At 45.5% G+C, this 25,389-nt stretch overlaps 1 protein-coding gene across 3 annotated transcripts in view; it reads right to left on the bottom strand.

Annotated features, from left to right (window-relative positions):
- TRIM2 (tripartite motif containing 2) overlaps positions 1–15,717 on the bottom strand; it is a 127,001-nt gene extending 111,284 nt beyond the window's left edge. For 2 of the 3 annotated variants that reach the window (XM_005691166.3, XM_018061610.1), the window contains exon 1: positions 15,581–15,717. In XM_005691166.3, coding sequence (XP_005691223.2) covers positions 15,581–15,610 — 30 coding nt within the window. In that variant the 5' untranslated portion in view covers positions 15,611–15,717. Of the gene's footprint in view, positions 1–8,917; positions 8,936–15,580 lie in introns of those variants that run through there. The other variant, XM_018061617.1, reaches the window with a different exon arrangement.

The raw sequence follows: 25,389 nt of genomic DNA, 5'->3' as shown, positions 1-25,389 counted from the left end.
TCTGAACAATTCATTTCCGAGTGTTAGGCAAGAGCCAACCCTCAGGCCCTGGAAGGGGTTCTCCTTTCTGCACCATACCCATTCGAATTTTTGTAAATTTGCTTAAAAAATCCATAAAAGTGACCACTTTAATCATTTTTAAGTGCATAGTTCAGTCGCTCAGTCATGTCCGACTCTTTGCGACCCCGTGAATTGCAGCACGCCAGGCCTCCCTGTCTGTATTAAGTACATTTATTCACATTGCTATGCAATCATCATTCTTTGCCCATTCTTAATTGTCTTTTTAAATTTATCTTTTAGTGTTTAATTTTTATATCCTGGAAACAAGTCTCTTAATGGAAAATGATTTGAGAATATTTCCTCTCATCCTGTAGGTTGTTCTTTCACTTTCTTGAGGGTGTTTTAATATTCTTTAATAAATTTACTTCATGTTCAAACTAACTAGAGTAGCGTTGTCAGTCACTAAGAACTTTGTTAAATACCATTCCCGCCGCCCCCCCGCCCAAAACAACCTGTCTCATATCACATCTTATATCCATCACTGACTTAGAACTTTGGGTTTGTTATTTTTCCTAAAGCCTTTCCTATTCTATCTGAATCCCACTCTATGATATTGTGATTTATAATAAGAAATACACATTCGGTCTTCATTCCATTTCTGGCACAGAGCTCCTAAAACCCTTGAACTTTCCTGAGTGATGAGACCCATAAGTGTGTCTTGTTATGTTAATGAGGTGACTTCTGGATCACACCAGAAGGATGGAGACTGGCTGGACTGCTCAGTCCCACACCCTGACTTCTAGGGAGGAGAGAAGGGCTGGAGGTTCATCAGTTTCCACTGACCCGTGATTTAATCAGTCATGCCTATGCAATGAAGCCTCCGTAAAAACTCTAAAGGACATAGTTCTGAGAGCCAGGCTGGGGAACACACGGAGATTCAGGGAGAGGAGTGTCCCTGGAGAGGCCCAGAGGCTCCTCACCCTTCCCCCACCCTTGCCCCTCGTCTCTCTCCACCCATCTCTTCCTGAGTTATATCCTTTCATAATACTGGCGACCTAGTAAGTAAAGCGTTTCTCTGAGTTCTGTGAGCTGCTCTAGCAAGTGAACTGACCCTAAGGAGGGGGTCATTTAAACCCCATCTATAGCCGGTGGACCAGAAGCACAGGTGACAACCTGGACTTCTGACTGGCTACAGAAGGGAGGCGGGTAGCTTAGCTGGGGGAGTGGAGGGTGCAGTTTTGTGAGACCAAACCCTTGACCTGTGGGCTCTGATGCTGTCTCCAGCGATCAGTGTCAGAACTGAATTGAACTGTAGGACACCTGCTGGTGCTGCAGAAAATTGCTTGGTGGTGGTGGTGGGAACTGCTGCCCACCCCCCACCCCCATACAAATGCAGCAGGTTGTGCTCAGGACCCTCCTGTGTGTGACTCTTTTGCGACCCTGCGGACTGTAGCCCACTGGCTCTTTTGTCCATAGGATTCCCCAGGCAAGAATCCTGGAGTGGGTTGCCAGTGCCCTCCTCCAGGGGATCTACCCAACCCAGGGATTGAATCCAAGTCTCTTATGTCTCCACCACCCAATTATTTCTCCCCTCTCTCTGGTCCCACCCCAGACAGCTACAGTCCTGTGTGGTAACCCGCCCCCCAGACACACATACGCCTCCATCCCTCTCCAGGCCTTCCCTTCCTGCTATAGGGCTGCAGTCTCTCAGGATCTAATGAACGAGATCGACGTCCTTTTACTCTTTGGATCATCCTCAGCGCCCACGACAGGGCTTTGTGAAAACCTGCAGCACAGTAAACACATGTTCAAAGGAACTTGATCTTGTGCCTTATTTCCTTACTCTATGTGTTTTATTCTAAAATTATATTTATGCAGTCCTTGATTTTAATCTTTTCTCTAAGTGAACACCTCTGGGGGATCTGAAATGGGTTGCAGGGCAAATCTATGGTGTTCAATTTATGATTGGAGAAATGGGATTCTCTGGGGAATTAATCTCTACAAGTTTGTGAAATGGTAAAAGAAGGTAAAACTTCACAGATCAAGTTCTCAGGACCCAGAGAGGAGGTAAAGAGTAGTATTTGATGCATCTTGTGTCTAAGGTGAAGGTATTCCCTGGCATATTCTTCTGGAGGCCTGGGCTTCCTGACTGCCACTGCCCAGTGCTTTGGGGCATCTCTAACCGCGCCTTCTGCTCCTCGGCCTGAGCAGTCTTCAGCTCCTCAGAGCAGGCACTGACTGCTGGGTACCTGTTGGAACAGCTGGAAAGAGCCCATGTTCATTCAGTTATAGGTCCATACACAGAAATCTGTCATGTTTCTATACGCCAACAACAAAAGATCAGAAAGAGAAATGAAGGAAACAATCCCATTTACCATCACATCAAAAATAAACTACATGGAAACTTACATTACCATATGTAAAATAGACAGCCAATGGAAATTTGCTGTATGACTCAGGGAACTCAAACAGAGGCTCTGTATCAACCTAGAGGGGTGGGATGGGGAGGGAGATGGGAGGGAGGGGACATATGTATACCTATGGCTGATTCATGCTGATGTTTGACAGAAAGCAACAAAATTCTGTAAAGCCATTATCCTTCAATTAAAGTAAAATAAAATAAAATGCCGAGGAATAAACCTACCCAAGGAGGCAAAAGACCTGTACTGCAAAACTTACTGATGAAAGAAACTGAAGCTGACACAGAGATGGAAAGATACATCATATTCTTGGACTGGAAGAATCAATATTGTCAAAAGACTATGCTACTCAAGGCAATCTACAGATTCAATGCAGTGCTATCAAATTACCAATGGCATTTTTCACAGAACTAGGACAAAAAAATCGTTAATTCCTATGGAAACACAAAAGACACTGCAGATTACCAAAGCAATCATACAAAAGAAAATTGCAGCTGGAGGAATCAAGCTCCCTGACTTCAGACCATACTGTAAAGCTACAGTCATCAAAACAGCAGTATACTGACACAAAAGCAGACACAGATCAACGCAGCAGGACAGAAAGCTCAGAAATAGATCCATGTGCGTATGGTCAGTTCATCTATGACAAAGAAGGTAAGAATACACAGTGGGGAAAAGACAGTCTCTTCAATAAATGGTGCAGGGAAAACTGGACAGCTAAATGTAAAAGAATGAAAGTAGAGAAGGAAATGGTAACCCACTCCAGTGTTCTTGCCTGGAGAATCCCATGGACAGAGGGGCCTGGTGGGCTATAGTCTATGGGGTTGCAAAGAGTTGGACATGACTAAGCAACTAACATGGAGAAGGCAATGGCACCCCACTCCAGCACTCTTGCCTGGAAAATCCCATGGACGGAGGAGCCTGGTGGGCTATAGTCCATGGAGTCACTAAGAGTCAGACACGACTGAGCGACTTCACTTTCACTTTTCACTTTCATGCATCGGAGAAGGAAATGGCACCCCACTCCAGTGTTCTTGCCTGGAGGATCCCAGGGACGGGGGAGCCTGGTGGGCTGCCGTCTGTGGGGTCGCACAGTCGGACACGACTGAAGCGCCTCGGCAGCAGCAGCAGCAAACCATTCTCTAACACCATGCACATGTAGGCATAGGCCCAACTGCCTACCGAGCACACACAATGTACAAGGCACTGCTCTGGGCACACAGAGGAGCAGCATTTGCTTCCCATAGTCGGGAGTTGGATGACAAATAGAAGGTCAAGACAATCACAGCTAACTAGCACCCAAAGCAGAATGGGCCTCCAATAAAAGAGGCATGAAAAGCTGTCTTGAAGATTCAAGGGAACGAGAAATCACCCACTTTTTCAAGGAGCAGGACAAGCTTTATGGAAGGTGGGAAAGGAGAACTAGGCTTTTGCTCAGAAACTCAGGACCTCTAAGCCATAATCCCTGTTCTCTGCTAGCTCCCAAACCAGTCGGGACAGCGGCTGCAATTCAAGACCATATATGTTAACACCAGTACAAAAGAATCACAGAAAAGCTAGAGATTATTTCCTATTAGTCCAGGAAATACTTTATGAAAGGGTGGACTTGGGCCCTAAAAGATGAAAAAGGTTTTATTAAAATGCTATTTTTGAATAAAAAACAATTAAATGATCTAGAAAATTTGGAAAACCCAATAAGGTATAAAGAATAAAATAGAAATCATTTATAGGGCCACTACCTACAGATAAATACATTGCCAGATATATAATATGCATAACAAATATTTGTAATATAAATAAATATAATTTGTTTATTCTTTCCCTCAAGTATATTTTTATTACATACATGATTTTGAGACTTGCTTTCAAAAACCATATAATATGTAAACTTATCAGTAAAATTATTTGAAAACACATTTTTAAACAGCTGAAGAGTATTCCATTAATTTATATATCATTTATGCAACCAATTTTCAAAATGTTCACATTTAGATTGCTTCTAAATTTCCAATTATTATAAATTAAACTTCAATGAAATTCTTAAACACACACCTTTGTCTACACCTCTGTATTATCAGCATAGATTCCTATAAGTGGGATTACCAAATCAGGGTATATTAATATTTCTGGGGCACTCGAGAGAGTAAAACATTGCACAATTACTTTCTAGAAAGGCTGTGCCAGTTTACATTCCCATTAGTTAGGTGTGCCAAGAGACACACTCCTTCACCAGCAGTATTATTTAAGGTGTTTGCTAATCTGATGCGGAGAAAATAGTAATTCATTGCTTTTAAATTTTGTATTTACTTGATCACTAGAGATGGGAACGTTTTAAATATGCTCCTTTCCATGAATATTTCCTTTATGTTGCCAGTTCATCTATTTACATCAAGTGTTGTAAGTGAAACACGTATTTTGAGGAGGAAACTTGGAAAGAATCTGCCGTTTCCTCAATCTTGGTGCTCTATGACTCCCTTTGGGTGGCCAGTGTAGTCTTATTTTTTAAAGACACACTCCCATCCATTCATCTCTCTCTCCCTCTCTCCAACCCCTCTTTCTTTCCCTCCCTCCGTTTTTTTTTTTTTTTTTCCCCCTCTCTCCCCTGAAACACAGCCAGCTACACTCTTCATCTGGTGCTCAAAGAAACTGGTCTGTTGCAACACTGGAGGACAAACTGATGGTATTAGGATTATTGGGACAAAACATCCAGACTGCCAAGGGCAACTTAGCCACAGTGACTCTCTTTAAGTGCTGATTTCAGAATTAACCTCCTCTTACACCATAAGAGCAGACTCCGCAGTGTTCCCTCCTGACTCCTCAGTCTCAGCTAAACTGCACTTTCCTGCCTCCCTGGCATCCGCTGAGCCTGGTGTGGTCTCGTCTACACCTTCCCCAGTCCACAGCCTGCCTGTCCCTGATTGTGAAGCGCAGGTGGTGGCCTTTGGAGGAAGATACCCTTTTCCTCTGAATTCCACAGCACACTGCATTTTATTTGAAGCATCGCCAGTCTCCCAGGTATTCTGGTTCTTTGTGCATGCAATTCCTCGCTTTCATTACTTTATAGACTCCTGGAGGCATCTACTTGAGGAGCGTCCGTGTCTTCTTTACGTCTGGTTTCCCTTAGTACAGTCAGCAGAAACTCAAAAATGTTTTACAAGGTTAAAAATTAAATGTTACATAACGGAAACACTAGGCAAAAAAGTTTAATTTTAAAAAATGTTACTTTGAAAGAGAAAACAAAGTTCTGTTTGTTTGTTTGTTCTTGGCTATACTGTCTGGCTTGCTGGACCCTATTCCCTGAGGAGGACTTAACCTGAGCCTAGAAGTGAAAGTACTGAGTCCTAACCACTGGATCGCCAGGCAAGTCCCTGAAACAAACTTAACTTTAATTGTAGTGACTCTGGTATGGAGAAGGAAACGGCAGCCCACTCCAGTATTCTTGCCTGGAGAATCCCGTGGACAGAGGAGCCTGGTGGGCTGCTGTCCATGGGGTTGCACAGAGTTGGATACAGCTGCAGCGACTTAGCAGTGACTCTGGTAAGGCTATGGACTGAGCTGTGCCCTCCCATAAATTCATATTGTGAAGCCCTTACCCAGTTATTGCAGGGGTATTTTAGGGCCTTTCAGGGAAGTGATTAGGTTAAATGAGGTCATAAGGTGAGGTCCCAGTCCAACAGCATTAGTGTCCCTATAGGAAGAGGAAGGGACACCGGAGCTTTCTCTCTCTCCAGAGCAAAAAGGCCATGTGGGGACAGTGAGCAGGCTGCTTCTGCTAACCAGGAAGAGGGCTCTCATCAGAACCTGCTCCTAGAAGCATTTTGATCTTGAACTTCCAGTTTCAGAACTGAGAGAAAAATCATTTCTGTTATTTAAGCCACCCAGCCTGTGGTGTTTTGCGACGGCAGCCTGACACAGAGGTAATGGTGGGATGTTGGATAGAAACGGAAGAAAGTCAGCTCAAATAAAGTAATACTGGTAACTCAATCAAAGAACTCAAAGAGTCTCAAGTGGAGACACTGAGGGGTTAGAAACTAAAGGAAGAATTGGGAAACATGGCTTCTTGTCTCTTCAAGAAAGGCCTTCATCCTGAAGCCACTTTGGTCCTCTGTGGCAGAGGAATAAAAACTGAGGAAAACTACAGCTAGAGTCCAGGAACTAAGAAACTGAATGGGGTTAAACAATTACTTTTATGTCAAACATAAAGTCATCAGAGGGAAATAAGCACTAAAATGATATTTTAAAAAATTGGAAACTTGACAAGGCAATTGCTACTGGCTTCCATTAGAGTAAGAAGGTACTTCCCTAGAATGTTTTCTGAAAGGATGATATACTGATCTTCCTGGGCTGGATCCATTAGCCATGGAAAGATGTACCTGAGTCTCTAGGGCCATTGCTGAATGCATCAGGCCATATCACAGAACCCACTGCCTCAAAACCAAATATTAAGGGAGACCTTATTAGAAAAACAAGATAGAGCACAACTCTCTCCAGGATTGTGATCGCTGTTCTCAAGACCTCGCCAAACCTCACTCATCGTAACCTTGCATTCTTTACATCTGTGTCATACTTTGGAAGCTTCAAACAACAAAAAAAAAACCTTTCTTGGAGAAAACAAAGACAAAAAAGGACTTTTTCTGAACTGCATTTCTTAGTACTATTGTGGTTTAATGTCTAATTCTTGCATTGGAAGTGGAAAGAAAGAAGGAATCATGAAACTTTCTTTTTAAATCTCCTTTTAGCCAACATGTGGAGAAAATATGATGGCAACTGAGTCATTTTCCTGTTCCTTACAATGGATTCCAATATGTTCTATCTCCTACCTTCCAAACGGTTATATTTGATAGTTTGTTTAAAAATACACTTTTGTGGGTGAAACACATGTACACCATGTGTGCACCATGTACACCCACGGCTGATTCTATGGCAAAAACCAGCACAATATTGTAAAGTAATTAGCCACCAATTAAAACTAAAAATAAATTAAAAATAAGTAACAACAACAAGAATTTAGGCTTCAATCAGAGGCCTAAGGCGGGGGGACTTTTAGTAAGTATACATCACAAGCAGAAAAGTGCACAAGTTCTAAGGCAATAGCTTGATGAATTATTTATTGCAAGAAACCACAAAGGGTAAACACTATCAGACCAAGAAATAGAACATTGCCAGCACCCCAGATGCTTGCTTGGAAATGGAGTTTGGAGCCAGACATGCATTTAATTTTCTTAGAAATAATATTAACGATAGCTAATGCCCAGATTAACTGACAAAAGTCCAAAAGGTACATAGACACGTTGCTCAGGGGCTCATTCAACTTTTAGATTCCTTAGTCAGTTGCACAGCATTCATGGGAACACAAATTAGCTAACTACCCTTGGCTTCTGACAAATAATTTTGTGATATACATATAGATCCTTCAAAATATTTCTATCTTATGCTCTAGTAATTCCAGCTTCAAAATGTCTCCTGAAGCAGAATCAGAGATATGGTCACAGAGAGATGTACAGACAGTATCCTGAGAACAAAAGCTTCGCGATAACTCTGCCACTTCCTAATCCTGCCACCTGGGACAAAATGTTTGACCAACTGCTCTGGCCTCAGTTTCCTCATTGGTTCCATGGTACTAACAGTAGTCACAAACACTGAATTAGTTACAAGGCATAAGGAACTTGAAACAGGCAGTTTACAGAAACACTCATCATTACATTGTTAACAATAGGGAAAATTTTGAAAGAAGTTAAATAATCAGAAGTAGGAGTCCGAATACATACAAAATAAAGAATATAACGCCCCTCCCCGGTATCACATAGTGGTTAAAAACGCAGCTTCTGGAACCAGAATGCCAGTCTGCCCCAGACCAGCTGTGTAATCCTGGACAATTTTATTAATTCTCCGAGCCTCAGTTCCCCGTCTGAAAACAAAGGAGAATACCTCCCTTGTAAGGTTAACCGGTTCATATGCATAAAGCACTCAGAACAGTCCCTAACATACAGCTGGTGTTTAATCAGCGTTAGTCCCCCCGATTGCCCGGTGACCCAGCACACACACAAAGCTTCCAGGTCCAGGTCTGGGGACAGACGTGCCTAGAGTTGGAGGATATGAGAACACAACCCACGTTCCCCTGGAGTTAATAGAAGGAATCAGAGGCTTAGGCCTCCGCCTGGGGCTACGAACTGGAGAGAGCCGTTCAGCGGGCAGCACCTGAACGGACTGCTTTTATTCAAAGGAAGAAAGGCCCCCAAACAGAAACTTGCACCGCAGCCACAGAGCAGCCCAGGCGAGAGGAAGGAGCTGGAAGGCTTTACTCCCCTCCAGCCCCGCCGCCTCCACCTCTTCCTCTCCCAGCCCTGCCCCCCCCAGCCCCCGTCTTGCGGCTTTTTAGAGACTCAGGAGCGGGGATGAGAAGAGAGGTTCGCGTCCACCTGGGGGAGGAGGGGGTGCGCAGTGACAGGGTCCGTGCAAAGGGCTGGGAGCGGCTCTGACGGGACCCCCTTCCCTACCCGGCTCCTGGAGCCCTCAGCGGTGTGGACAGGCGGCCGTGGTCTCCACTCTGCAGGAGCGGGTTCAGCACTAGCCTTGGAAACCCGGAAAGTACTGAGACGTTTCTCTGAGCTCAATTCGCGGCAAGGTCAAGGATCCCCGGCCGCCAGCTCCGCTTCCACCCGGTCCTGTTCCGCGCTGAGCCCAGGCCTCCTCCCAAGCAGCAGCAGCCCCCACCCCCGCCCCGGGGACCCTGCCCGTCGACATGGGCACCAGGTCTGTGTGCAGACAGTAACGGGGGAACCCCGACGGGCAAGCAGGCCGGCGTTCCCTGAATGTCGGGGCCCACCTGGATGGGGGGAGCTGGGCGCGGCCCCGGCCCCCTCCGCTGCTGGTCCAGTGCCCGGGTTGAGAGTGAGAGGATCACTGCTTTCCTCGGGCTGCCCCTGCCTTTCCTTGCCACAGTTCCCGCACGGCCTCGGGGGCTTTTCAGGGTCACTGCTACCTTCCAAGAGTCTTTCCATTTTCTCTTCCTAATGGTCCAGTATTAATTAAGATTTATGCTTCACCCCTCCCCTTTCCCAGATCACAGAGAATATCCAGAAGACAATGGCTATTCTCCCTGAGGGTATCCTGAAACGGGCCACGTTTCTAAGACATCACTGATGGCTGCTATCTTCTCCTTACAAAACGCTCTTAAGATAACAGAATCACCCAGCAGTGATGAGCATGGGGCAAGACTCCTGTATTCTGGGAGCCCTGGCTCTTGTCCCTCGGTCCACAGTGGAAGAACCTGTGTGTCAGTGACACAGCAAAGGGATTCAACTCTGCTGGGCGTTCCCGGGAACGCAGAGGTGGTCCCGGGGCCCCCGGAACTCTCCAGGACCCCGGAAGGAGCTGCCTTGCACATTTCACAGGACTTCTGCGGATGGAGGCTCCTCAGTAAGATCATCTCACATGCTAGTAAAGTAATGCTCAAAATCCTCCAAGCCAGGCTTCAGCAATACGTGAACTGTGAACTCCCTGATGTTCAAGCTGGTTTTAGAAAAGGCAGAGGAACCAGAGATCAAATTGCCAACATCCACTGGATCATCGAAAAAGCAAGAGAGTTCCAGAAAAACATCTATTTCTTCTTTATTGACTATGCCAAAGCCTTTGACTGTGTGGATCACAATAAACTGTGGAAAATTCTGAAAGAGATGGGAATACCAGACCACCTGACCTGCCTCTTGAGAAATCTGTATGCAGGTCAGGAAGCAACAGTTAGAACTGGACATGGAACAACAGACTGGTTCCAAATAGGAAAAGGAGTACATCAAGGCTGTATATTGTCAGCCTGCTTATTTAACTTATATGCAGAGTACATCATGAGAAACGCTGGACTGGAAGAAACGCTGGAATCAAGATTGCCGGGAGAAATATCAATAACCTCAGATATGCAGATGACACCACCCTTATGGCAGAAAGTGAAGAGGAGCTAAAAAGCCTCTTGATGAAAGTGAAAGAGGAGAGCGAAAAAGTTGGCTTAAAGCTCAACATTCAGAAAACGAAGATCATGGCATCCGGTCCCATCACTCCATGGGTAATAGATGGGGAAACAGTGGAAACAGTGTCAGACTTTATTTTTCTGGGCTCCAAAATCACTGCAGATGGTGACTGCAGCCATGAAATTGAAAGACGCTTACTCCTTGGAAGAAAAGTTATGACCAACCTAGACAGTATATTCAAAAGCAGAGACATGACTTTGCCGACTAAGGTCCGTCTAATCAAGGCTATGGTTTTTCCTGTGGTCACGTATGGATGTGAGAGTTGGACTGTGAAGAAGGCTGAGCACCGAAGAATTGATGCTTTTGAACTGTGGTGTTGGAGAAGACTCTTGAGAGTCCCTTGGACTGCAAGGAGATCCAACCAGTCCATTCTGAAGGAGATCAACCCTGGGATTTCTTTGGAAGGAATGATGCTAAAGCTGAAACTCCAGTACTTTGGGCAGCTCATGCAAAGAGTTGACTCATTGGAAAAGACTCTGATGCTGGGAGGGATTGGGGGCAGGAGGAGAAGGGGACGACCGAGGATGAGATGGCTGGATGGCATCACTGACTCGATGGACCTGAGTCTGAGTGAACTCCGGGAGATGGTGATGGACAGGGAGGCCTGGCGTGCTGCGATTCACGGGGTTGCAAAGAGTCGGACACGACTGAGCCACTGAACTGAACTGAACGACCAAGGAAACTATATAGACTTGAAACGACCTTGGTAAACACGTGAGTGCTCCTCATGGCACGTAGTTCTGAGGCCAACTTACAGCTTCAGAGCTCAGCATGAACTCAGTTTTACCCCTCTGGAGCAGAAGTTGGAGTGGAGCAAAAGCATGCAGCGAGAACTCTGTCTTTGGAGGGCCCCTGGAGGAATCTCAGCGAGGATAGACTTAGCTGCCTGACACCTCAAAAAACGCACACTGGACACGGCCTGCCCTGGCCAGGTTTACACCACGGCTTTGAGGATGCTGCGGACTTAAATATCTTCCTCCTACACACCCATCGAGGAAGGACAGCACTTGCCACCTTAGTTGCAGAGGCTGGTGTCAAGAGGCATCTCTGGTGTTTGTGAAGTCAGAGGTTGGCCCTCTGGCTTCTTGTGGTTTCTGTAGAGTCCACAGTTTGAGGGATTTTCTATTCTGCACAACAGCTGTGAAACGTGCTGTTCCCTGAGTCACTTCCTCAGGAACGGTACCAGAACACTCAACACACCTGGTTGCTAAACACTTACATACCAGGAAACGCTGTCCTTGAAAGGAGACTGCTGTGTGATAAGGGACTGTGTTCCCAGGCGTGGCTTGAGACGAGATGATACTTATCTAAAAGGCCCCCAGGGCCTCCCCAGGGGATGAAATCTCAGTCTGCTGTTCTGATTCCCTTTCCCTTTGTCTCTCTGGAACACTTTAATATCCAGGATGACCAAACTGCAGGCTCATTAAGCGTGAGTGACAGTGGGAGAAGCATCTCCCTTAAAAATTCAGACAGAAAACACAAGGAACGCGAGGGCGTATAAACGCAAATCAAATGGGGCTCCATGCTTTAGGCAGGGGGCCTTGGAGAGCCAAGGTCATGGGGTCTCCTGTTCTTCAGCCACCTGCAGGGCTAACTTCTCTAAACTCACACGTGTCAGTCCGTGGTGTGGATGTTTCCCAGGCCACTCACCTAGCCCCAGACCTGCCTCCACCTCAGACCTTGCCTCTCATGTTCCTGCTTCTGTAACTTACAGACTCTTTTGAGACTCTCTGTTTGGAAGTCTCTACAGCATCATCTAGAAACCTCAGTCAGAGTGGATGAGTGGGAAAAGGGATGATTCCATGAGATTCTATGGAGGGATGTCTATCTTTTCCGTCCCCACAACAGCCCAGTGAGGTGGATGTTATTCTCGCGTTTTCAGATGAGGAGAAGGGGAACTAGAGAGCTCCGGTGGCTTGGCAAGGTCTCCAGGAGGCCTGGTTCAAGTTCTGCTCTGTTCTGGTCTTGGTGCATCTATGGGCTAGCCTCCTTTTTACAAAAGTTATTAATAAAAATTTAAACAAACACAGAAGTAGATGATGGATCCCTACACATCCATCACCCTGATAAAACAGTTGTCAGGATCTTGCAGCTTATGGAACAGGTTTCTTTGGCTTCATTTTCTATCAGCTTTGTCTCACCCAGGACCACTTGTTCACTCACACGCCAGGTTTCAACCAGACTGAACAAGCCGTTTAGTTGTTCTCTGACTCTGGGCCTTTGCACATGTTGATCTCTTTGACTCGGTTGCTTCCAACGCTGGTACACAGCTGCCCACAAGACCCACCGCTGACCGACCACATCAGAAACTGCTGGCACTAGGCACCTTCCCTCCACGCCCGTTTGACCCACTCTTCTCATTCTTCAAGACTTCCTTCTAGAATCCTCCCTCTCTACAAAGCCTTCACCGATGTCCCCAGTCTGGCTAAAGGTGCTTCTTCCAATCTCCACTGGGCCTCGCACATGTTTCTATCACAGGCTGGAACCAGGAGTGTCTGACTCAGCTGTTTCCTTTCACCCCTGTGTTAGTTGGTTCCTCTGCTGTGTGTCATTCCTCCCAGGGTCCAGTACCACACAGCACAGGCCCACCGTGGTGTGGCAGGGCCAAGCCCAAGGGCCCCCAGCCCCACAGCTGGCCCTCCCTGGCACTTGGCTCGCTGGACAAGGCTGCTGTTCTTTGGGGCTCTCGTTCATTTAAAGGAAGTGGTTCTTGGCTTTCTTTCCCAGCCACCAATTACGTTCCCACAGGAGGTTACATTTTGGTTGCGGTGATGGATTCTTGAAAAACTGTGAATATGAAAATGTCAACTCTATTCCACAGAAACTCCTCACTTCATAACACAAGGTGATGTGCTGTGTACCTTCACATTTCAGGTCACTAATAAGCTGTGTGACTTTGGGCCAGTTACTTAACCTCTCTGTGCCCCAGTTTCTTTCTTCGTAAAATGAGAATTGTACTTCAAAGGGATTAGGGAGGACTGAGTGAGAAAATGCGCAAAAAGTCCTGGCGCATAGTACGTGCTCAACAAACGATAGGTACTATTCCTGTTAGACTTTGTCATCGTCATCGTATTTCATCCACACAGGCTTGTTTCTTTGGTTTCATAATAGCCCTCAGTATCGAAAAGCTCTAGCAGGGTTCCCTGATGGCTCAGATGATAATGAATCTGCCTGCAATGCAGGAGACTCAGGTTTGATCCCTGGGTCGGCAAGATCCCCTGGAGAAGGGAATGGCTACCCAGTCCAGTATTCTTGCCTGGAGAATTCCAGAGGAGCCTGGCGGGCTACAGTCTATGGGGTTGCAAAGAGCCGGACACGACTGAGTGACTAACACACATACACAGAGGAATACTACTCTATATTGTAAATCTTCTATTTTTATCATGAGCATAAATTCTGTACCTAAAAATGATGCTGTGTCTGAGATTTCCAGAGCCAGGAGTGCCCACCATTCTGATAAAAGAAGGCAGGCAGAGGCTACCTTTGTTTGCATGGAATCTCCTGGAATTCACCCCGGGCTCTCACCACCTCCTCCTGGTTCTGCCTTTCTCACCATCCCCTGAGGGTGCTTGTGGGGTAGAAACAGGAGAGTACGATGACCTGAAGGAAGCCAGGATTTGGGAGGCCTGAGGCAGAAGGACAGGGTGACTCACGCCTGTAAGCCCCACATCCCTGGGAAAGCACTGGCAGGGCCAGAAGCTCTGCTCCTGGACGAGAGCACCCACGGGGCAACTCTCCCCCTTGCTCAGGCACCCAGACCAGGGAAGGAGAGCCTGGCCGCAGTTGGAAATCACCAGGTGTCTTCATACACTGCGCTGAAACACTCACGATGCTTTGGGTCAACTTCATTTAAAAAAAAAACTTTGCATCTGATCTAAGTCTTCCAGGAGCCCTTCATCATGTTGGCTTTAAACATGCTGTGTTTGGATAATAAGTACTGAGGCTGGGGATTAGGTGAGGTGGGGAGATTTATAAAGCACTAGATGCATTAAAGCCCCATAATTCACCCTTTGTTTTGTCTAAAAATTGAGCCGTACCCCTCCCCTTTTCAGGCTCCTGTCCATATCAAGCAGAGACTGGGATCACTGACTTTGCACCGTGAGGCTCCTGTGAAAGGCAAAGAGACAAAAGCCTCCCATCAAAGCTGCCATAGTGAGTTTCTGTTCAGCAGGAGGCGGGAATTCTTAAAGCAATTCCCAAGGCTTTAGACAGGCCCAGCCCCTCGCCCCTGCCTGCAGCCCAGTAACTGCGCACCTCCTCCCTGCTTGCCCCTTGTGGCCCTCTGCCCCAGGCGAGGTGCCTTACTCCGCCTAAGCGGGGCGGGGGGCATCCACGATGCTGCAATCCGGGACCAGAGGCGGATGCCTGAATGGTTCTCCGCCCTCCTTCACTCCCGCGCAGAAACCAGACAGAACCCCAGGAGGGCTGGCGCAGCCCTTTTCTGGGCTCGCTCCCGCCTCTCACGTGAGGTCTTCAGGGCCCCCGGGTTTCTTCCTCGGCTAGTCACAGACAAATGCTCTCATCGCCCCAGGCTTTCCCTCATTCCCGAGCCCCACTGCAGCCGGCCTTAGTACCCTCTGAACACCTTAATGGGGCAGTAAAAACTTTATAGCCTGCAGCTCTAAACCGTTCTCACGTTTCTGAATAAAACAATTTATGGCACACAAGATTACTATGGTTCGCCCTTTGAAAACCCCGCAGATTCTAGACGCATTCAAAAGGGGCTGACCGAGTTACACTGGCCGAGAGCTGGCTTACAGAAATCCACAGCGGCAGAGCTAAATTCTGGCTGCGAACGGCTAAGTCAGAAGAGAAAACAGCCCTTGAGTCTCACGGCATCACCAGGCAGCCCCGCGCTTTGCCTCTTTCATGTGGCTTTGGTGTCAAACCCGCTTGCGAGCGTCTCTCCCTGGATTTTTGCCTCCCTTCTCGGTTCTTGCCTGGATCCACAGGGATCCCTATGAGCTTCGTCAGCAAATCCAGAGATCCAATCTGTTCCTTCCGTCTTGAGCAGGCAGAAAATTAAAACCAGGAAAAAGCTAGCAACTCGATCACTACTCGTTTCTCCAAAACAGTGCCCAGGAGCCGCCTGTGAGCCCAGAAAAGGCATCTCAGTGCCCTTAGAAGCGCCCTTACCGGTATTCCATATCCGCCTCTCCGGTGCATCAGAGACGGGCCCCTGCCTCCTTGGATGTGGGGCCTCGGCGCTCTGCAGCCCACAGACAATCGGGCCCATTATAGTCATCAGGCCTCCGAGTTAAAGGGTGGCCCTTAGAAAAATATAAACAGCTTGTCAGCGCCAGCCAAGGGGGCGGGGCTGCAGCATCAGGGGACAATGGGCGCCAATGACCAGCCTCTCTGGGCTCTGTTGGCTGAGGATATCATGTTTCATTTTGAAGAAGGGGAGACAGAGAGCAAGGAACGCCGAATAAGAAGGGCCAGCCCCGCAGCATGAAAGGGGTCCGAGCTGAAAAGTTTAATCACTGCCCGCAGAAGATCATTTTCAAGGAGGAGTTTGATGCCTCACACAAAATAATGCAAATTTTTAGAAGTCACAGACGTTCCTGTTGCATTAACCATCTCTGGTCTCCTGGGCTTAATAAATAGAGTATTCACTGGGGTAGAAAGGGCTTTTTCAATCAAACAACAAAGGAAAGGAACAAAGTCCAAGGAAGATGCTTTTATGATATGTTTTTGTTATTAAATAGAATATCAGATAAGTACTTACTACATTTACAGAAAAAATGCTTGATTTGATTGGTTTGTCTTCAGAACTCACAGAAGTGGGCACATTTTATTCGCCAAATATAAATGCCTCACGTTAAAAAAAATGCTCACAATCTGTTCATACCTGCACACAGAAAACAGGAGTTAATTCAGTGTATAGGGGAGAAGGCAAAGGCAATGGCTTTTTTCCTCTCTTCTGAACTTAACTAAATCCTACTTGTAAAGCTACTAGGCCAGCTTAAACTGTCGAAACCCTATGATAATAACCAAGAACCCGAAAATAACTGTGGCTTTTTAAAATAAAATTTCTAAATAATACACTGAAGTAAGAATAAGGTTAAGAGCTATTTGGCTGATTTGTGGTATTGTGTAAATTACAGGCATAAAATCTTTGAGAAAAGCACAGTCGTTACAATTGAGACTAGTTCCCTTATTTATAAAGGAAGCACAACAGCTATCAAAATTGACTAGCAGAGAAACAGAAAAATATTGAAATATAAGCATTTCCACAAATTTTGTATCAGGCTTTTCTGATTTTGATTATAAAAAGAACAATCCAAAGATACTGTCCTTTCTGATCTATGGTAGTTTAAAAATATTTATGATTCTGCCACTGATGTTTAATTTATATTAAAGTGAGACTCCTCCAGTGCATGCATGCATGCTAAATTGCTCAGTCCTGTCTGACTCTTGTGACCCCATGGACTGTAGACTGCCGTGCTCCTCTGTCCATGGGATTCTCCAGGCAAGAATACTGGAATGGACTGCCATTACCTTCTCCAGGGGGATCTTCCCGACTCAGGGATCCAACCCGTGTCCCCTGCATTGGCAGGCAGGTTCCTTACCACTAGCACCACCTGGGAAGCGAGACTCCTTAAACTAAAGTTCGACTCATTTAAAGTGAGACTTCCGGTTACCTCATCTAAATAGTGCTTTGAGGCTGCTTCAAGTCCTTCTATTCCTCCCCTGATTATAAAGGAGCTTGTTACATCTGTATTTGCATGGCTCTGGATTTTAAAGTAAAGGTTACCTTCTGGAAAAGATCTAGTTTTCCTTTAATATTAATCAAGACCCTGTCGTAAAAATAAGCTTCAGAACACCAAAAGTATGAAAAAAAGGAAAAATAGATAAATTGGATTTCATCAAAATTAAAAACTTCTGTGCATCAATTCTATTGTCAAGAAAGTGAAAAGATGACCCACAGGAGAAATATGTGAACATCATATATCTGATAAGGGTCTAGTATGCAGAATATATAATGAACTCCTATAATTAAACAATAAAAATAGAAATAACCCGATTTAAAAATGAGCAAAGTTCTTGTATAGAGATTTCTCCAAAAATGATATTCCAATGGCCAACAAGCACATGAAAGATGCTCAGCATCATTACTCATTAAAGTGTGAAAGAAAAGAGAGTGACGTCGCTCAGTGGTGTCCGACTCCTTGCGTCCCCATGGACTGTAGCCAACCAGGCTCCTCTGTCCATGAGATTTTCCAGGCAATAGTACTGGAGTGGATGGCCATTTCCTTCTCCATGGGATCTTCTCGACCCAGGGATTGAACCCGGGTCTCCTGCATTGTAGACAGACGCTTTACCGTCTGAGCCACCAGGGAAGTCCCTCATTAGTCATTAGGGAAATTCAAATCAAAACACAAAGAGGTACCACTACACAACCATTCAGTTCAGTTCAGTTCAGTTCAGTCCAGTCGCTCGGTCGCGTCCGACTCTTTGCGACCCCATGAATCGCAGCATGCCAGGCCTCCCTGTCCATCACCAACTCCCGGAGTTCACTCAGACTCACGTCCATCAAGTCCGTGATGCCATCCAGCCATCTCATCCTCTGTCATCCCCTTCTCCTCCTGCCCCCAATCCCTCCCAGTACCAGGGTCTTTTCCAATGAGTCAACTCTTCACATGAGGTGGCCAAAGTATTGGAGTTTCACCTTCAGCATCAGTCCTTCCGATGAACACCCAGGACTGAGCTCCTTTAGGATGGACTGGTTGGATCTCCTTGCAGTCTAAGGGACTCTCAAGAGTCTTCTCCAACACCACGTTCAAAAGCATCAATTCTTCAGTGCTCAGCTTTCTTTACAGTCCAACTCTCACATCCATACACGACCACTGGAAAAACCATAGCCGTGACTAGACGGACCTTTGTTGGCAAGGTTACATCTCTGCTTTTTAATATTCTATCTAGGTTGGTCATAACTTTCCTTCCAAGGAGTAAGCGTCTTTTAATTTCATGGCTGTAATCACCATCTGCAGTGATTTTGGAGCCCCCAAAAATAAAGTCTGACACTGTTTCCCCATCTATTTCCCATGAAGTGATGGGACCAGATGCCATGATCTTAGTTTTCTGAATGTTGAGCTTTAAGCCAACTTTTTCACTCTCCTCTTTCACTTTCATCAAGAGGCTCTTTAGTTTCTCTTCACTTTCTGCCATAAGGGTGGTGTGTCATCTGCATATCTGAGGTTATTGATATTTCTCCCAGCAATCTTGATTCCACCTTGTGCTTCTTTCAGCCCAGCGTTTCTCATGATGTTCTCTGCATATAAGTTAAATAAGCAGGGTGACAATATACAGCCTTGACGTACTCCTTTTCCTATTTGGAACCAGTCTGTTGTTCCATGTCCAGTTCTAACTGTTGCTTCCTGACCTGCATATAAGTTTCTCAAGAGGCAGGTCAGGTGGTCTGGTATTCCCATCTCTTTCAGAATTTTCCACAGTTTATTGTGATCCACACAGTCAAAGGCTTTGGCATAGTCAATAAAGCAGAAATAGATGTTTTTCTGGAACTCTCTTGCTTTTTCGATGATCCAGCGGATGTTGGCAATTTGATCTCTGGTTCCTCTGCCTTTTCTAAAACCAGCTTGAACATCTGGAAGTTCACGGTTCACATAGTGCTGAAGCCTGGCTTGAAGAATTTTGAGCATTACTTTACTAGCATGTGAGATGAGTGCAATTGTGCGGTAGTTTGAGCATTCTTTGGCATTGCCTTTCTTTAGGATTGGAATGAAAACTGACCTTTTCCAGTCCTGCGGCCATTGCTGGGTTTTCCAAATTTGCTGATATATTGAGTGCAGCACTTTCACAGCATCATCTTTCAGGATTTGAAATAGCTCAACTGGAATGCCATCACCTCCACTAGCTTTGTTCTTAGTGATGCTTTCTAAGGCCCACTTGACTTCACATTCCAGGATGTCTGGCTCTAGGTGAGTGATCACACCATCGTGATTATCTGGGTCATGAAGATCTTTTTTGTACAGTTCTTCTGTGTATTCTTGGCACCTTTTCTTAATATTTTCTGCTTCTGTTAGGTCCATACCATTTCTGTCCTTTATCAAGCCCATCTTTGCATGAAATGTTCTCTTGGTATCTCTAATTTTCTTGAAGAGATCTCTAATTTTTTCCCATTCTGTTGTTTTCCTCTATTTCTCTACATTGATCGCTGAAGAAGGCTTTCTTGTCTCTCCTTGCTATTCTTTGGAACTCTGCATTCAGACCCTCATGTCTTTCCTTTTCTCCTTTGCCTTTCACTTCTCTTCTTTTCACAGCTATTTGTAAGGCCTCCTCAGACAGCCATTTTGCTTTTTTGCATTTCTTTTCCATGGGGATGGTCTCGATCCCTATCTCATGTACAATGTCACGAACCTCCGTCCATAGTTCATCAGGCACTCTGTCTATCAGATCTAGTCCCTTAAATCTATTTTTCACTTCTACTGTATAATCATAACGGATTTGATTCACAGCCATTAGGATGGCTATTAAAAAAGAGCAAAAACAAGTGTTGAGGAGGATAAGGAGGAACTGGAACCTTTGCACAGTGCTGGTGGGAATGTAAAGTGGCTCAGCTACTGTGGAAAACAGTCCTATACTTCTTCAAAAAGTCAAACATAAAACTTTACGATGTGACCCAGCAATTCCACTCCTGGGTATACAGCCAAGAGAACCAAAAACAGGTACTCAAAGAAATACATGTATGCTTATGTTCATAGCAGCATTATTCACAGGGAGCACAAGGCAGACACAACCTACACGCCCATGCGTGTGTGCGTGCTGTCACTTCAGCTGTGTCCGACCGAAACTGTAGGGACTGTAGCCTGCCAGTCTCCTCTGTCGATAGAATTCTCCAGGCAAGCACACTGGAGTGGGTTGCCATTTCCCTCTGCAAAAGAAACTATAGGAAGCAAGAAAGTGAAGTCGCTCAGTCATGTCTGACTCTTTGCGACCCCATGGACTGTAGCCCACCAGGCTCCTCCGTCCATGGAACTCTCCAGGCAAGAGCACTGGAGTGGGGTGCCATTACCTTCTCCCAGATAGAGATAGTAGTTGTATAACTGCAGATGTGTTATATGCCACTGAACTGTTCACTTTAGATGGCTAATTTTATGTTTCATTTTCCTTTTTATAGTTTCTTCTGGGTTCAACAGGAGGCTTCCTTGAAATGTCATCCCATGAGTATACTGAAGATTTTTTTTAAGATTTATTCAATTTATTCAATCATTATTTGTGCATTGTTCAGTCTCTGTTAAGCAGCAGATACTGTGGGGCAGTGAGTGCCAGGAGACCAATCTGCACCTTCTCTATTAAAGCTGAGCAAGAGCAGGATCATGCAGTCGGGAGAGGAACATGGCAGGCAGGGTGAGAGAAGGGATACTGCGTACACGGCTGTGACCTGCGGCCATCTCACGCTTGGCCTCATCTGCTACTCAGAACCACCGGGAGCGGAGGTGGTAGGAACGCTTATTCCCACATTATGCAGACAGAAACCGAGAATCAGAGTTAACTGCCTTCCCAAAGTCCCCCTGCCCGTGGGCACTGGAGCAGGTTCTTCCTCTTCTGAGCAGAGCTAAGGAGCAGAGTCCATTCCCAATGCAGAAGGAAAAATATACAAACGACTTAAGTTTACTAAGAAGCATTTTAGACATTAAAAAAAAAAAGCAGGGTGGCTCTCTCTCTAGGAGGATAAAGACACAAACCAGGGAAAGAAATAAAATTGTCAAAGACTTACTCAGAACGTTTCATTTTCAGAAAACAGCCACATAACTTTAGACACAGAGGGATTCTCTAAGTAATCTGATCAGATACCCTTATTTTTCTGATGGAAAATCAGATGCCCTGCAAAATTAAGTGACGTGCCCAGAGTTACATAGCAAAATAGCAGCAAAACCAGGGCTAGGTGTCAAGTTTCTTAACTCCTCGTCCAGTGTTCCTTCTACTATGCCACACACACAAAATTAAGAAACCAATCCCAGGTTAACCTTTTACTGAGCAGATCTCAAATTCTCTACCTCTCCATAAATTAACAGGCATAATAATTCCTACTCTCTGTACATTCCAAGTGTAGCGACCTACAGCACATATACAACATTCTCCAAGAGTCTACCATTTCTTTCTTCATATAGTTTGTTAAACACCAATAAAGAAGACAGCCATTCACAAGCTATCATTTGGGAAGGACTATATTCAGACTCAGTTGTTTTTCGCACAGGTAAGCCTCTTGGAACAGGAAATGAACTGAGAACAAGGAGAAGCAGTAGGCTCCGACAACATAGAGAGAAAACTTGGCCAGGAATTTCATCAAGAAAACACGACCACACAGGACTGAAAACCCTTGAGCGCACTGGCCCACTCCCCACTGAGGCCCGGTCTTTCCTGACCCCGCATCCCTTGGCACTGGCCTACTGCTGTTCTTAAACACGAAATAATTACAGAGGGGGACGTATGTTCTTTCAAAAGAGGGGGAGATGACGTCACTACTTTCTAAATTTCAAATCACTCTATTATGCAATTCAGAAAATTGCCATATACCCTTTGAGAATGCTCATCATCCAATTAAAACTTTACCCTTGATCCAAAACAGCTGCCCATTAGTCATCCACCTCTTGGCAACCTGAAGCTTCAATTACACACAAGCAGAGAGCGCGTCACCCAACCCTCCGAAGAGCTGAAGCCCCACATCACTGACTTAGTTCACATCCCCCAGTGCCCTCCTTATCAAGCTCCTGAGTTGCCCAAAAGCACTGGACTGAGGGACAACTATTAAACGGTCTGCTGATTTTCTTTTTTTTTGACTGTACCACACGGCATGTAGAATGTCTCCCACCAGGGATGGGGCGGGGCGGGGTAGGGGGAAGCACAGAGTCTCGAGCACTGGACCACCTAGGAAGTCCGGATATATATCTTTTAAAGTGATGCACGCATAATATTAGATTCTCCTGTTAGGACAGCATACAGTTAATGGAACTGAGTATTCAAAACAGAGGTCTTTTGGACAAAATATGGATGAATGGTCAGATCCCTTAAGTCTTCTCAGAAGATTCTGGGAATTAAAAACTTCTAAGACTGAATCCTTTACTTTCTTTTTTATGGAAATAAAAGTGGTGCATAGGTATTAATAACATGGCTTAATGAAGAGGAGAAGCTGAAGGTTTACCCATCACTGACCTTGAAGGACTTTGCAGAGAGAAGGAATGAGAGTCAGAATCTTTTCATGACTTGACAAGGCTTTTGATTTTGTTCTGCTTAGCTGTTCCTCAATGCATTGTGAATTACGGACAAAAATCATTCATTCTTTGGTCTGCCCCCAACCTGTTCAAGAGGTAAAAATTCGCTAAACTTTCATCATCCTCAGACACATTTGTTCTTTGGAGATGAAGCAGTTTATGACTAGTATGTGGATATTCCATACTTGTTCTTGTGTATGAATTGTTTGTATTTCTCTGAGAAAGACAGCTACTGTAAGGATTAAAGTCAGTTCATATGAAGTTAGGCCGTTAAGAGGGCCCTGCTAACCACACCTCAACATGAATGAACTTCATTTTTCCTATCATGCTGGTGGATTGCTACAAGCCTCCTCTTTTGCTCTGTCCCCAAATGCCAAATGGCTCACATTTGCAAAATAATGCATAAAGTTAGACTCTAGCCGCGGAAATGACCAGGAAATCAACTTATATGGTGTACCAAGCAATGGCCTTGGGTCCATTTGCTATCACCCAGTCCACTGAGTTAAATCGTGGCAACTTTTGACACCACAAAGGTGAAGATCATGAGGGGACTCACTGAAAACCTAGCTCAGAGTTAATCCCAGGGCCCATAAGGAAAGGTCCTTCTAAGAATAGAGCAGTGTTTTCACCAATAACCCACATAATGGAGGCAAATGTATCCTTAATTTTAAGGAAACTACAGGCTGACCCATCCCTTCGGAAGCAGGAACAGAGGGTGGTCCAGTGACGAAGACTCTGTGCTCCCAGGGCAGGGTCCTGGGTTCGGTCCCCAGTCAGGGAACTAGATCTCGCATGCTGCAACTAAGAGATCCTGCAGGCCACAGCTAAGACCTGGTGCAGACAAAACATGTGAAAAAATAGGAGCAGAACTTCACAATGAGGAACAGTATGTGCACAGCACCGGCTGTACGCCAGGCGCGGTCACAAGAACATACATATGCATTAACTCATTCAATCCTCCCAGCCAGCCCCAGGCAGCGGGAACTCACAGTCATTTCCCAGACAAGGAAACTGAAGGTTAGAGAGGTTAATGAATAACTCTCTAGTACAAGCAGCCAAATGCTAAGAAAATAAAATTCTAACAGGACTAATTCAGAGAAGGAAAAACAAACAGCAGAAATAAGATATGGGTGGGAGGGAGGGTAGTTCCCTGGCAGTATGGTGATTAGGACTTGGTGCCCTGGCGCCATAATCCCTGATGGGGAACTAAGATCCCACAAGCTGCGCAGCACAGGCCAAAAACAAAAAACAAAGACAACCCACAAAAAGAGAGAAATAAGATACAGGGTTAGAACTAAACTAAGGATAGTGAGGAACAAAAATACCTAGGGGCTCTGCACTAATTTGCTAGGGCTGTTATAACACATTTCTATAAGTGTAAAACAACACAAATTTATTATTTTACAGTTCTGGATGCCAGAAGTCCAAAACCAAGGTGTTGACAGGGTTGGTTTCTTCTGGGGGCTTGGCGAGAATCTGTACTGTGCCTTGCCTCCACCTTGCGGTGGGTGCCAGCAGCTCTTGGCTTGCAGCCACATCACTCCAGTCTCTGCCTCTGTTTTCACACTGCCTTCCCCTTGCCATACCTGCCTCTCCTCCTTTGATGTCTTTTTAAGACCAGGTGTCATTGGATTTAGGGTGGGCCCTAATCCACAGTGATTGAATTTTGATATCTTTACCTTAATTGTAGCTACAAAGACCCTTATTCCAAATAAGGTCATATTAAAATATTTATGTATGTATTTATATACTTGTACATTTATTTGGCTGTGCCAGGTCTTAGCTGTGGCATGTAGGGTCTTGTTCCCTAACCAGGGATGGAACCCCAGCCCTCTCCATTGGGAGCGTGGAGTCTTAGCCACTGGATCACCAGCAAAGTTCCAACGTCACATTTGAGGTTTCAAGTGAATACATCTCCAGGGTCGGGGAGGGTTCCTCATATGGGAAGGGATTCAGGGGCACGTGTCGTCTACAAGGGGAAACGTGCTGTGCAAAGACGTTTCTGTGGGCATGCGTGCATGTGTGCTAAGTACTTCAGTCGTGTCTGACTCTTTGCGACCCCATGGACTGTAGCCCACCAGGCTCCTCTGTCCATGAGATTCTCCAGGCAAGAATACTGGAGTGGGTTGCCATGCCCTCCTCCAGGGGGTCTTCTCCACACAGGGATCGAACCATGTCTCTCAAGTCCCCTGCACTGCAGGCAGACTCTTTACCTGGGGTGCCACCTGGGAAGCTCAAACTTGTTTCTACCACTTAAACCCAAAACTAAAAGACAAAAACAAAAAAACGAAGAAGAAAAGAAATCATTTGTTGAATCTTAGGAAAAGCCTTCAGAAAACAACCCCAAATAATAGATTTATAGGTTCGAACATCCCAGTTTCTAGTGTCTATTTTGATAGTTTTGACATAAACGTGTACCTGTGAAATCATTGCCGCAATCAAGATAGGAAGATTTTCAATGCCTCCAAAAGCTTCCGTGTGTCCCTTTATAATCCATCTTCCTGCCCCTTCCTGCACCCCAGCCCCAGCCCCAACTAACCATGGGTCTACTTTCTGTTACTATCGATTTATTTGCTTATCTACTATTTTAATTTCAAGTGCCATCATACAGATGGGTTTTGTTCGGCTTCTGTGATAGTCCGTTCAGGATGCTGGAACACAATACCACAGGCTGAGTGGCTTCTGAACAACAGACATTTATTTTCCTCA

This window comes from Capra hircus, chromosome 17, assembly GCF_001704415.2.
Source record: "Capra hircus breed San Clemente chromosome 17, ASM170441v1, whole genome shotgun sequence".
Taxonomy (NCBI): Eukaryota; Metazoa; Chordata; class Mammalia; order Artiodactyla; family Bovidae; genus Capra; species Capra hircus.
This window is presented reverse-complemented; position numbering and strand designations above follow the sequence as displayed.